Raw genomic sequence first — 14996 nt, 5'->3', positions numbered from 1 at the left:
AATGGATAAAGCTGAGGGCAGACACATAACTGCAGGAATAGTTGGGGGGGGGGGGGGGGGGAAGGGAGCTGCAATGGTTGGCAATGGAGGAAGCTCAAGATTAGATCGACACACAGAGCTCTGGTATTCACCAGATGAACACCATACTGGGTACATCAAATGCGGTAGATTTGGTGGTATAATGTGCATATAAAACTCTGCTCCATCTGGAAGATCTGTTTGTGGCCCTGGATGGAGGCGAGAGAGGAGATGTAAGGGCAAGGCTTACACTTTCTGTGGTAACAGCAAGGAGTGCCAAAGGAAATGGGTGGCAGTAGGTAGGGAAGAGCAGACGAAGGAGTTGGAGCAACTGATCCCAGCAAAAAGCAGATATGGGTGGAGGGGGGAGAGCAGACCAGTGAGTCTCAGAGACATCACTGCCATTTATGTCTCATTGTTAGCTGCTATAACTCATTATCTCCCTCTTCAGAAGTACGACCTTCTAAATATTTCACTGAACATTTGACCCAGGTGCTAACATCTCACATATTACAATTATATGCTAAAAAGAGCTAATACAAGGTCTGTATCAACTAAACTGTTGGCCAGGGTCATGTTAACAGCTCTTCAGTACTCAATGTTTACAAAATATTCAAAATTGCTCTCAAGCAAAGAGTCTTTTTTTTTCTCAATGATGAGGCTCAAGTGCATTGCTGTGATTTGCCATCATTCAACTTTCCAGGTCTCTCTTTTCTTTAAAAAGTGTGTAAACTGTGAGAAGGCCCTTTTTACTCTCCACATGAACAACTATCTGGCTTTGTGTTTCTTCCTGGACACAATGGCTCTCTCCTGTTTGAAGCAGTGTCTTCTCAAAGCATTCCTATTTTGTAGTATTTAGTGCATTTTGTGACCATCTTTACTTTTGTACCTTTGTACTCCATCCTCCCACAAGCCTTTGAATGAATTCACCTCCCTCCCACTCTTGCTGTTTTTCACTCATGCACGGACACCAGTTAATCTCCTCTGAAGGCTAGGCCAACTAACTAATCCATCTTCCACAGCTCTCAGTCATTAGCTTTCTGTCACTTAGGTGGGATTTGGCTGTTGCTTTATTAAAACACCCAGTGTGCTCTTTCACTATATCATACATACATACAAACAAACAATAAAATGAAAACATTTACTAGAGCCTTTGATCAACTAACAGATGTCCCCAGGCTAATTGCTTAGAAACCAGATAAACCTCTGTGCTATAGTTCTTTGTGTTCAGCATAGACTTTCCAGGGTGACTGTGGCTGAAAAGTGAGCGAGGGGTCCATTTGTTTTAAAACATAAGTATGTGAGATTGGCATGAAGGATAAAATTATGTACTTTGTCCTTAAAGTATTACATTTGCAGCCATGCATCACTGAGACTAACAATTTGTTGCCCAACTTTCCTCATGGCTAAAATATCAGACCCTTTTCCTTGCCCACAAACTCCATTGTCCTTTCGAAGGCTCCTAAATCCAGGACCATCCTCTGATACCAAAAATTCTCTAAAGCTCTCCTAATACAATCAGCATGGAGAAGTGAGTAATTGCCCATAAGTGAAAAAAGTGAATTGTTTGTCATTATCTCTTTCAGTAACACTATGGCGAGCTCTCCACTGGCCACCGAGACAGAGGTGCACCAAAGAAGAGGTACAAGGACTGCCTAAAGAAATCTCTTGGTGCCTGCCACATTGACCACCGCCAGTGGGCTGATATCGCCTCCAACCGTGCATCTTGGCGCCTCACAGTTTGGCGGGCAGCAACTTCCTTTGAAGAAGACCGCAGAGCCCACCTCACTGACAAAAGACAAAGGAGGAAAAACCCAACACCCAACCCCAACCAACCAATTTTCCCTTGCAACCACTGCAACCGTGTCTGCCTGTCCTGCATCGGACTTGTCAGCCACAAACGAGCCTGCAGCTGACGTGGACAATACCCCTCCATAAATCTTCGTCCGCGAAGCCAAGCCAAAGAAAGAACACTATCTGTTCAGCAATGTGGGTTTGAAAAAAAATAATGTAGAGAAACAAATTAGTAATGAATAAAGTTGCCAACATTGTAACAATATAGTGAATACTTCAAAATGTTTCAATTTTTAAGATATACTAATTGGCTCAACTTAACAAAATAATATTAACTACATGGATATAGAGACAATGTTTGGTTGGTTTTAACTTTGTGTTGAAGAGCTGTTGACAAAACAATAATGTTCTCTGATCATGAACCAAGGACACTGAACTTGTATTGCCAACATATTGTTCCAAACATTAACATCAATAGAATATACAACTTTCTCCAAACTTACAGATTTATTATTGAGATATAGCTGCATAAATACTTCTGAAATACTAGGTACCATTTTGTAAACAGAAGATGCTGGAAATACTTAGCAGTCAGGCCATATCAGTGGGAAGGGAAATAGAGTTAACTTTTTTAGGTCGAAGAAACATTTGAAGAGCTATCAGTTCTGATGAATGGTGTTTGACCTGAGATATTAGCTCTGTTTCTGTTCCCACATATGTGACCTGATCTGCTGACCATGTCCAGCATTTTATGTTTTTGTTTTCGAAATAGTACTATATCTGGTATTTCTAGCCATTTTTATTTTTGTTTTGATTTCCAGTATCTGCAGCTTTTTTAAAGATATTATTTCTTGCTTTTGTAGGCCCTAGTTTAAACTGAAGGTTGATCAGAATAATCCTAAACTCACTTTAAGACTGACTTGCATTTGCTTTCATAACATTGATGTTTTTTTTAATAAATATTTTATTAGCATTGGTGCTTTACACCAGATTAAATATTGAACGCGCTGTGACAGCACAGTTTGATCTCGAACTCTGCAGAGTTAGTGACAATTTCATCTACTTGGTGATTGTTACCTGAACAACAGGTACTGGGCAGGACTACATTTATCACTTCAAAATAATGCTTAATCTGAGAAGGCATGCCATGCCAAAACAGCACCTGTGCTTGTGCTCCACCCAAATATCAGGTTGGGTCTTTGCTCCAGTTCCTGGAAAGGGAATTGGATACACAACGTTTTGTCCCAGATGCAAGGCTGCAGCCACTAAACTGCTGTTAACACCTTGCAACTTGCCTAAAAATAATGAATTTATTTTAAAAATGCAACAAGCTTCAGAGAATATATATTTCATGCAACAAATAAAGTACATTAGTGCAGAGAAAAGTAATGCAGCAGCGGTGGGCCATGTGTTATTGGGCTGCTCTGCAGCCTTTAAAAACTTAAAATGCTTGGAGTCTGCAGAAAGAGAAATAATAAAAAGTTCACACAGGCACATGGAAGCACAAGAAAGTACATGAATGGACCATGTGCCTGATAAGCCTGCTTTTCCCTTCAACACGATCACAGAATGTCCCATTATCTCTCGACTCCTGTAGTACTCAAAAGTATATCAGTCTTATTACTTGAATACACTTACCACACACACAGGCTTCTAAGAAGGAAATTGGCAAAGGTCTGCAGCATTCTGTGAAGGAGTTCCTCCTCATTAGCTTACATGGCAGACATATTACTGACATTCTACCCATTGGTCTAGATTCTGGAGCCAGGGAAACAGCCTATCACTTCAAACTCTGGACAATCTTGTTTCAATCACATTGTGTTACTTCTACTAAAACCCTGGAGAATAAGAGGTAATTCTATTCAATCATCCTCTGTGAGTTGCCCTCTCACTACATCAATTATGCTCGTGAACTTGTCTTGAATTCATAACTGTTACACAGTGCTCCAGATGAATCAGCGATACCACAAACAACTGCAGCTAAACTTTCAGTGAGTTATTATACCCAGGCTACTCTGAACTGCCACAACTTTCCTCAGAAAATTGAGGAACCAAATTGACCAATTTTACACTTTGTCATAGTACAATTTATCTGCCACTTCTCTTCCTCCAAACTTTGTGCCATCATAAAATGTCAATGCATTTCACTTTATCTCCTTGTCAGATTTATTGATACTAAAATAAATAGCTGATCCTTGCAGAACCCAAAGCTGCATCATAGTCATAGAGTCTACAGCCAGGAAACAGGCCCTTTTGGCCCATCTTGCCCCATCTGCCTGCATTCAGCCCATATTTCCATTCATCTACCTGTCTAAATGTCTTCAATGTCCCAGCTCTACCATTTCTTCTGCCAAATCATACCATATACCACCCTCTGTGTGAAGGAAGATGTCCTTCAGCTCCCTTTTAAATCTTTCCTCTCTCACAAATCCATGCCCTCTAGATTTGGCCATGACTATTTCCATTGTCAATGTTCCTCAAAAGTTATAAACCCCCTCCCCCTTCTTACCCTATTATGCTCTAGTGAGAAAAGGCCCAAGATATCTACCCCCTTCTCATAATTCAAGCTACCCCAGTCCTGGCCAGCTTCTCATGAATGTTCTCTGCACATTTCCAGCTTTATATTTTCTATCAATGGACAACCAGACTGTCTACAATGTTACGTACACCAATGTCAAGTACAGATGTGCCAGCTGCTCCTGTATTCATTGCCCTGACTGATGAAGGCAAGAGTGCCAAATGCATTCTTCATCACACTATCTACCTATGTTGATACTTTCGTGGAACTATGTGTCTGCACCCCAAATCTCTTTGATCTACACCGCTCTACCACAACATCGAAATAATGCATTCATTTCCATGCTGCTGTCAATTAATGAATTATTATCCCAAACTGATGAGCTTTAATTACACAATCGGTTGCTATTTGGTGCCTTCTGAAACACTAAATATGTTATTTGCTCAAGTTCTCCTTTTTCTACCCTACTGATTACATCACCAAAAACAGACTTGTCTAAGGGATATAATAAAATTATGCTGACCCATCCTAATCCTATTGTAGAGCAAAATACAAAGATGCTGGAATCTTGTGCAGATAAAGAATTGCTAGAGGTTTCAACAAGGCATAGAGCATCCATAGGTAGAAATGGTCAATTTAATTTTTTTTAAAATTTAGACATACAGCACTGTAACAGGCCATTTTGGCCCACAAGTCCATGTTTTGGGTCTGAAATATTGACCAATACAAAGATAATAATAGGTAAAATATAAAGGGGTAAAGAACCTGGGGTAGAGCCTGGACATGTTAAGAGTATTGGGCCAAAGATAGAGAGACAGATAGAGGGAGAAACCATGAGGAAAGGGGGTGGGGAAAGAAGTAAGAGAGGGAGAAGTAAGTACAGGTACATGATCCTTTATCTGGAACCCTGGGATTTCAGAAAGCCAGATTTAAGCCCATCCAAATTGTGCTGCCGTATCCACCCCCACCCCCTTCCAGTCGCCTTGCTGTCTCCCCCCCCCCCTCGCCCGCCGACTCCCGCTGCCAGTCTCTTGCCCACCTAACTCGTGCTGCCGGTCTCCCCTCTTGCCCGCCCGACTCACGCTGTTGCCTCTCTCCTCACTTGCCGGATTTTGGAGCTTTCTGGATTTTAGATGTCCGGATAAAGGATTGTGTACCTGTAGTGGAGTTGGCAAAGAAGAATAGTAACAGTGGAATAAGATGGGGTATGGGATTACCCAAAATTAGAAAAATCAATGTTTATGGTTTTAGACTGAAGTCAGCTCTGTGCTGATCCTCAAGTTTATGCTGTGTCTTGCCCCAACTATGAATGAGGCCAAGAGTAGTCAGGTCATTGCAGGATTGGTTGGGGAAGTTGGAATGGCTGGCTGCAGGAAGCTCAAACTTAGACCCACAAAAAGAGCATAGGTGTTCAGCAAAGCTGTCGCCCAATCTGTGTTCAATCTCACTGATTTGGAGGAGGCCATAATGAGTTCACTAAATCCAGTAATTAAGTTGGATGAAATGCATGAAAGCTCTGCCTCGTTCCTCATCTGCTAGAGGCCCAGGATGGAGGTGAAGACGATGTAGCGTCAAGGTTTAACAATGGGAAATGCCTAAGGGGGTGGAGGGATCGGTGGGGAAGGAAGAGCAGACTCAAGAGTCTCACAGAATCATTGTGAAAAATGAAGAGAGGTAGAGAGGGCAAATGTAGCTGTTAGTGGGATTATACTGAAGATGGTGGAATTTAAGGATGATGTGCTGGATGTGGGAGCTGGTGGGGTGGAAAGTGAGGTCGAGGGGGGATCTGTCCCTGTTCAGCCTGGGGGAGGTGAGGTGAGGACAGAATTATGAGAAATGGGGAAGGTGCGGGTTTATCCGTGTTCATTAAATAAATTGGGCATTTCGGATGTCCTGTTGTGGAAGCCCTTATCCATTCAATTCTTAGAGGGACAACTGGTGGCCAACCATGTGAGATTGAGCAATAACAGGTCTGTGTTTCCCTTAGGTTTCTGGGGCTGCACACACACTACACTGACTGGATCAGCATGTCCACCCAGCACCACCAAGTGTGGGTAACCTGCTGAAACTCAAAGTGTGCTTGGGATTTGAGATTACAATTGTTGGCCATGAACAAGGAAGTCCCGGTAAGTGTGGTTCATAAGCTTGCTTTAATTGTCCCTACCCCTTCTACACACCGCCTGTCGCTACTACCCATTGGATGGTTTAGTGAGGACCTTGGATCAGCCCTGCCAGAGTCTGAGTAGGCTCTGATGGAGCGTCAATAAGATGATCAAAGTAAAAGTCGAAACAAGGTTTCTATAGGTGAACTTGTGGAAGGATCATTATCAGCCAAGGGTCCACCCTGCTCCTGGCGTGGAGTGGCCAAACTAGTATGGAAACTGCAAAGCTACTGGGGTAGCCCAAAGCCTGAACACGAAAGTTGCTAAGTGCTCCTTGCATGAGCAAGGGGCCCTTTCCCAAGATCAACGCAAACTGGACGAACGTGGTAGCCCTGCTATGAAAGGTCTTTGCACGCTGAGTAAGCCTCAAACCAGGCGTTTTCCCAGAAAACTGATGAAGTTCCATTCATAGCCGGTGGGCAGGGAACTGTGCTTTAACACAGAATTAATGTGGAGGATGTTAGGGACCACTTGGACTGGGTTCAGGATACGTTTGTTCCTCTAAGACAGGGAAAAGATGGTAGGAAAAGGGAACAGTGGTTGACGAAGCAGATGAGGCAGCTTGCTAAGAGGAAGAAGGAAGCGTACATTAGATTTAGGAAGCAGGAAAAGGAAGGACTCAAGAGAATTATATGGTAGCCAGGAAGGAACTTAAGAAAGGACTAAGGGGAGCTCAGGGGAGCACAAGAGGTCTTGCCAAGTAAGGAAAACCACAAAGTGAACCAGGTGGTGGTAAAACATGATGTTAAGAAGCAGTAGGATTGGCAGATGCCAATCAAAGGGATGGAGAGGGGCAAGAAAATCATGGGGTCATTTGGAACAAGATGAGTCCTACAGAGTGGATGATCAGAAGACTGCAGTGCTGGAATCTGATGTAGAGAAGGTGGGAATGGTGGGATAAAGAGAGTCCAGATAGAACCAAAAGAGAGGGGTGGGGAGAAAGGGAGCAGAAGAATCCTTATGCTCATGCTATGGGACTGTGGACTGCCCCGGAGGAATATGAAGTGTTGTTTTCTTGTTTAAGTTGGGCCTCAGCCTGGTTGTGGGAAAGGCCCAGGTGAGAAATTAATTGGGAATGGGAGGGGGAAATTGAAATGGCATTTACTTTCCAGTTATTTCTTGTTCAGTCATGGACGCACAAAGTAATTATCATCCCCCACCACAACATCCTTCCTGGTCATGCAGCACATCCAAATTGCCTCCTGTACCTTGGTCAATTTGCCAGTGGTAGTTCTCCTCCACATCTGTAATGTGCCTCAAATATGCTGGACAATCACAAAAACAAAAGCCCTTTTCCTGATGCAGCTGTGGTTGCATAAATTCCCTGTTGTAGTCACATTCCCTGATCACAAATCAAAACATAAACAGTTGTGAAACTGATACTATCTGAACCAGGATGTCCAGATTATTCTCTCTCTCCCTGCTGTGTGTATGCAACTCAAATCCCACCCAGCAGTTCTAAAGTCCCTTGAATTGCAGGCATGTACTGCGAACATTTTTACATTGCTCCCAGCAAAGTCCCACACAATTCACTCTGCAGCTTCTAACCTTGCTAACAGATTTTATGGAATGAATTCACTTGGATTATTTTAAACTTCAAGGACAAACAAGTAATCTGCTACATGACAAATTCTCAAATTTCCATTCCATCAATGATGTGCTGTTAATGTCATACTCTATGGCTCAGCTTTCTAATTTCTAATAATATTAAGTAATTATATAAGTTAATAAAATGGAACTTATATGAGGCAAGTGAAAATCAAGTTCTTTGGGTGTACACATTAAAAATTAGTCTTTCCAAATCCCTTAAGAATCAAAATACAAGAATAAAACAAATTTAAAAGCAAAGCCAATATTTGCATTGTGTGCCCACAAATTTTGTTTAGAAGATACTCTTTATGGTCATGTTAATAAGACTTCAAAAAGTTACATTTAAAATGATTTTGGTTGTGGCATTATTTACGTGGTACCTTTCTATCTGTCTTCCAATAAAAAGCTTCCCAAGTCATGAACAAATCAAGAACTAGACTCGAGATTTTATAGTAAACAGTATTAACAGCATTGATTTGGCAGAGACCATCAAAATGGTTTCCATTTAAAAAAAACAGTATGCACCTTTGAAGTAACTTGGGTCATTTGATCTCATTAATGTGTATGTCCTAATGATATATTGTTACATGCAGGTGTGACGGATTATGTTATATTTTATATTGTATATAGCTATGACTTAAAGGAGATAAATCGTGGGTTTTTTTTTTAAAGTGTAGGTCATACACAAATACAAACTCTTCAAAATAGATCTCATTTAAAATGCAAAAGCTTGGCTCAAACCAGACAGTCCAGGCTCCAAGTGCCTTTGCAAAAACTTTGAAGAATGCCTATAAAGACTTCACATGTAGGTGTTAATTGGACATGCTGTGGAGTAATGGATTATTGGTTTGGAAAGCAACAGATGAACAGACTCAGAAGATTGGGTCTGGTGCCGCAGTCTGTCTGAATGCAGTTTGCTATTCTAAAAGGTTCATGTGTTTTTCTCTGAGAGAGAGAGAGAGAGAGAGAGAATTCAGTTCTACAGTTCAGCAGCTGGGACTGGAACAGGATAACCTGGCAAGCATATGGAAAAACCCATTTTGAAGACAGGTTGTGAATTCTTAGTTCAGCCTATTCAACCCTTGTGGTCCATACAAGAGGAGATGGCTGGCTGTAAAATGTTTCACCTGAGAAAAGGAAAACAGTCAAAGAACTCTGTGGTGACCTGAAAGAAAGAGGTTATCTAGAAAACCCTGATGGGGCAAGTTTCTTCAGCAAGACACTGAAGTGGCTGATCGGAAGAGATTAGTTGTGTGTGTCCAACAAGCAACAAATCTCTCTCTGTAAACCGACAAGAACCTTCCTGAGTGGTCATCATTTACCTTTCAAGCACCAAAGCCTGGTGAAGATTCATAAATGTTAAATTCTGTGCACAGTATAATTACCTAATACCAGTGAAATTGGAGGAGTAAGAAGTGAGATTGGACTGTGAATCAAATAACTTTTATGAACTTACACACACATTACATACACATGTGCTTAGAATTAGAAGGGGGTTAAGTTAATAGTAATAAGTTAAAGTTTGATCCTGTTTTCTTGTTTAAGATAATTAAAAGTAACTTTTGTTGAAAGTAACCATTTATCTTGGTGAATTTCTATTGCTGCTGGGTTTGGGGGTCCTCTAGGCCATAACAGAGGCTTGATGAATATGATCAAAAATGACGAAGACATATTGGGTCAGATCATGGGATTCTTTGCAGAAGACCCACTTGCATTGGTTCTGAGGAACGTTCCTGGTGTTCGCATGTTTTGCCCTGATGCCCTGCGTTACTGATTTTCCCCGATGCCACTACACTGTGCTTCATGACTCTAAAGGGCCAGTGTGAACTTCCACATGCCCCCCCCCCCCAGCTCTCTGGGTGGGAAGCCTGTCTGCCTGCTTGCTCAGTCTTTGCCAGTTAAATCTGGCTCAAATATCAATGCCCCATAAAATGAATGGTGGAAATCTGCTGCCTGGAAGCCGTTAGTGGAGCTTATTCTTTAGATCTAATCACGTTCTGTGTATTTAAGTGTTTTCTTAAGTAGATGCGCTGTTTAGCACTTTTATCATTAAAAAATGTTGCAATTTTGAATGTTATTTTAATTTTTTTAATGCGTCTCAAAATATTTGTGAATGCTGAAGCTATTGCAATATGTTCAATTTCAATGCGGCTGAGAGGACACATGGAGGAAGCCTTGATGAAGTGTTGGGTCACACTAACATGTGGCCAGCGACAGATGGGCAGCAATTTCAGGGCTGTGGAAGTTCTATCCCAAGGAACTGTATGTAATCTATCATGACACAAACCAGAAATACTTCTAGTCAATCACTAATTTAACAACTACACTTTATTTAATTTAGAAATACAACAGAGCTATCTCATTTTTATGCAGATATATCTCCTTGTTGTGATAAATGCAACATTGGGGATGCTTCATTAATTCATGTTTTGGACGTCTTGAGAAATATCTTGAGAAGTACTTCAACCTTTCTCTGCACTTTTTAAAGTTAATATTAAACCTAATCCCTTCACTTCCTTATTTGGTATTGTTGGAGAGAGTGGCATAACTTTAAAGACATCTGATCTGCATGTATTATCTTTTATTTCTCTTACGGCCAGACGGGCAGAGTTGCTTAGATGGAGGGATGTTACTCTGCCTACTCAATGTCTATGTGACGTCATGTTTAAATTTAGAGAAGATTTGATGCTCAATTTCCAATTTGAATTCAAATTTTCAAACACTGTGGGGACCATTTATGAATTATTTTTATAATCTTCGATTTCATATTAAGTGTTGATTAATGAGGTAATTTATTACTCTGAGGAATTTTTTTTGGCCAAACAGCTTTTGTTTTCATAGTGGATTTAGATTTTTTGAAAATAATAAATAATAAAATATTAATACAATGTAATTGGTTTGAGAATGTGGGGGACCTTGGAAGAAATAATATGATTTAATTGTTTTTTTTTTAAACTTTTAACATACGTTAACCGTATGTACTCTGTATTTTTTTACGTGAAATTACAATGATTAATAAAAATATTGAAAAAGAAAGCATGGCAACACGCCCTTCTGACTCGCACGGTCTAAATACCCCCATGTGACCAATGAGCTACTAACGCCTTGGAGCGTGGTAGGATCTCTCAGAAGAAACCCACACAGAAATGGGAAGAATGTACAAACTTCTTACAGAGAGCGCCGATTTGAACCTGGATCGCTGACACTGTGTAGCTTGGTGCTAACCATTATGCTATCCATGCCGCTCTCTCTTCTGAGTTTAAGATTATAACAAATAATAAAAGCCTAAAAATTCACCACTTCTTCAATAAACTCAATGTTTCTGCATTCTGACAAGATGGTTTTTAATTTAGTAAGTTCAACACAAACCAGCACTGAGAACTATTAACAAAAACATTTCCTGTGATGTATGGAATTGATTGACCTTAATCGGATTGGCAATATCAATGACACTTTTTATTGGTCTTGGTAGCTTTCGCCACAGGCAAAAATACACTCCACAAACAACATCTTTGATTGTCAAAACTATCATCAGACTTACCCTGGAACAGGGCCACCCCTGTCAAGATTATAAATTTGTCTTGGGTTGAGGAGATATTGAAATTTTCGGAGAACTCTATGAAAACAAAATAAACATATTAATTCTTAGGTTTCAGAAAATATAAGTTGTTCTGCAATCTAAACAGTTCATCCTTGGTAATTGAAGAAAAAATATAACAATGAAATATCCTTTCAATAACCAACAATTACTGTGATTGAACAGTTCAACATACAAAAGCAAAACAGAAATCAAACAACATACAATATGCAGAAAACAAGGATATCATAATGCAGTAATATAAACCTTGTCATTTGTGGGTAAGAGTGAATTTTATGTCCATTAAACTAATGGATACTGGGAGCACTGTGATGGTATCAAGCGGTCTTAAGTTAGGTGTAATAAAAGGCCAATGCCACTGAATTTCCTGAAGCCTCTGTCATATAATTGCTCTTGTGATATAACCTCATTTTCTATATTCAAGGTGCTATTAAAATACATCATATTGTTTTGTATTATTTTTATGCAAGCCCCAAATCAATGCATAGCTATGATTTCAAAATATCATAGCTGGCAGCAAGCTACTGAAACGCTAGTTTATGCCTACTGATCCATCATTTTAATTCTTTGTTTGCTGTGTTTCCATCCAATGTGCAAGGATAGCTTAGAGCTCCAGTGTCTGAAATCATAGGTCAGAATTGAGAAGTTCAAGATTGGACAAGAATTAACAAAGCAGAGGATGTGGGATTGTCTGAAGAGTAAATGTAACTGGATGTCCCAGAGTCATGGAGAGATGCAGCACAGATCCAGTGCCTTCAGTCCAAGTCGTCTGTGCCAACCATCAAGCCACCAGTTTCATAATAATCTATCCCTGACCCATTTTACTTCCCCCATATCCCTTAAATTTTAATATCCTTAAGATGCACAGAGAATCTCAACCAGAAAGTCCAAGATTGAACTTGACTTCCCATCATGTGCAAAAAGCAAATTAATGAGTGAAAAAAAAGATTTAAAACATTTCTTTTTAATAATCAGAGGAATGGGATTCCTCATTTGTAAACTTGCTTGGCAGTGAATGAGATTTACCAGGGTAAGTCTTACAATATTTTAGGAATTAGAATGTTCACTCAGACCAGCTCCAATATTCTTGGCACATTTAGCAGGAAAATACCTTTGATGCTTATTGCATGACACATTTCACTGATGAGTCACATGAAGAGATTCTGTTACAACGTTGCTTTTGGAGTCAGGTCTCTTCCCAATAACCAGGCTTAATTGCACATGTGGTTGCTGTCCAATTTACCCTTTAAATATCAGTAAGCTCCAATAAACTTGCTGCAAAAGTGAGACTATAAAATGATGTTCAGATCATTTCCTGCAGCTGACAGAACAGACTGATTCTAACAATTGAACAAAATTCAGTAATTGTGCAGTTCGAGAAGATGCAACTACTCAATGGACGTCTATTATGTGACGGGTATTAAATCTAGAAAAGAGTTTATTAAATTTATCAATGACAATATTCTGTTCAGGTACAAATGTGTCCATAAAACAATGTTTTAACATGTCTAAGCAATTTTCCTATATTTAGCACCTCACCTGCATTGCAAGATAGGAACCACACACAAAAATATGATCAGCAGGAATTTGAGCCTGATAAAATATTTTCATATTTACCTTTCCCCTTGCCTTCCACCACTTTTGGGATTGACAAATACTAGAAGTGGATGAGTACCAGGCACAGATGTGATCTGTAAAATAAATACATACAGAACATACACATGAAGTTCTGACAACAAACTCACACCGTTACAGTTTGGTTTTGCTCATTTGAACTTACTGGTCTATTCATACAAATAATAACTTGCTGTTATGATTCATCATTTCCAGCGAGATTCATCATTTCAGCTAAATAAGTCAGAAAGCATCATCTGATGTTTGATCGCAATTACAAGCATATGCAGTTCATACAGTCATTAAAAATAAACACAATTAAAAACATATTAAAAACAATTTTGGACTAACAACTCCAATTATCTATCTATTAATTTTCCATCAATTCTTGCCATATTTTCTGGGGGGGGGGGGGGGGGAGGAAGCTGAATAATAAAGTACATGATGAGAACACATCATCAATCAGAGACTTGATGGCTTAAAATGTAGGTTGCACAATGTTATTGCACAATATGCTACTTACAACTTGGAATTTAATACTGGGACAAAAAGGTAAATAATGGCAGTAATTTAGCTTGTTGATGGAGAGTCAACTACTCTTGTGCAAATTAATAGTGGAGCAAGTCAGTTTATTGTAGACCAGGATATTTATCTGAAATACCTCTATGAAGATAACTTCTACAGATGCATCGTTGAAAGTATCCGATCAAGATGCATAATTACATGGTACAGAAACTGCTTCGCCCAAGACTAAAAGAAAGTGCCGAGAGTTGTGAACGCAGTTCAGACCATCGCACAAACCAGTCCCCACCAATGACTCCATCTACACTTCCTGCTACCTTGGAAAAGCAGTCACATTAATTAGGACTCACCCCACCTCGGCCACAGTCTGTTCAACCTCCTCCCATCGGAAAGAAGATTCAGGAGGGTAAGATCATGCACCACCACATTCAAGGACAGCTTCTTTGCTGTTATCAGACTTCTAAAGGAAGCTTTAAGTAGTAAAATGTTGTGCCTGTACTCTGTATCAACTGATCCCTCTCTGTAATTCTGCATTCTGTTTTTACCACTGGATGGGTTGACCATCTGGATTGCTCACAACACAAACTTTCACTCCATACCTTTGTATGAGACAATAAGTTTGAACTATGTTCAGCATATATTTTTTATGCTGCGGCTGGGATTTGTAATTCCTTCAGATTAAAGATCACTAATCTGAAAAGTCAGCACTTGCTTCACTTATTGACCTGGTAATGATTTCCCAGATTTCTGACATTTCATTCATTCTGTTACCTGTCCTTGATTCTGCAAGTCTTCATTCTTGTCATATCGCACCTATGCTATTGACAGTTAGCCACCTGATCTTCCACCAAATGCCCCCCCCCCCCCATCCACATTGAGCTGGTTGGAGGACCTTTACCCCCTTTCATTCTGATCTAATCAGTGGTAGCTGGAGCGTCAAAAGCACCAGCTTCTCTTTCCATCTTTGCACTGATAGCCCTCATGCTCCAGAGGCTGGATCTATTTGTGATCCGTATGAAGCCTTCTGGCAACCCCGTCTAACAACAGTGCTCAAAATGGACATACAGATCCCTTCAGCAGTAGAATTACATCCCATCAAAACCCATTACTTCATTATTAGCATATCAGTCACTCTATCATAATCAAGACGGGGGAATCAATCCTTGTTCAACGAGTACAA

General features: G+C 40.1%; 1 protein-coding gene across 5 annotated transcripts in view; it reads right to left on the bottom strand.

The window, feature by feature from the left end:
- The window catches only part of LOC138761771 (diacylglycerol kinase beta), a 618073-nt gene that overhangs the window by 251464 nt on the left and 351613 nt on the right, over nucleotides 1-14996 (bottom strand). For all 5 annotated transcript variants that reach the window (XM_069934483.1, XM_069934480.1, XM_069934482.1 and 2 more), the window contains 2 exons: nucleotides 13298-13371; nucleotides 11624-11698 (listed from right to left, as the gene is read on the bottom strand). In XM_069934483.1, the coding sequence (XP_069790584.1) occupies nucleotides 11624-11698; nucleotides 13298-13371 (149 nt within the window). The remainder of the gene's footprint in view (nucleotides 1-11623; nucleotides 11699-13297; nucleotides 13372-14996) is intronic.

This window comes from Narcine bancroftii, chromosome 4 (assembly GCF_036971445.1).
Source record: "Narcine bancroftii isolate sNarBan1 chromosome 4, sNarBan1.hap1, whole genome shotgun sequence".
NCBI lineage: Eukaryota > Metazoa > Chordata > Chondrichthyes > Torpediniformes > Narcinidae > Narcine > Narcine bancroftii.
Note: the sequence above shows the minus strand (reverse complement) of the source record. Positions and strands in the feature narration are given on the sequence as shown.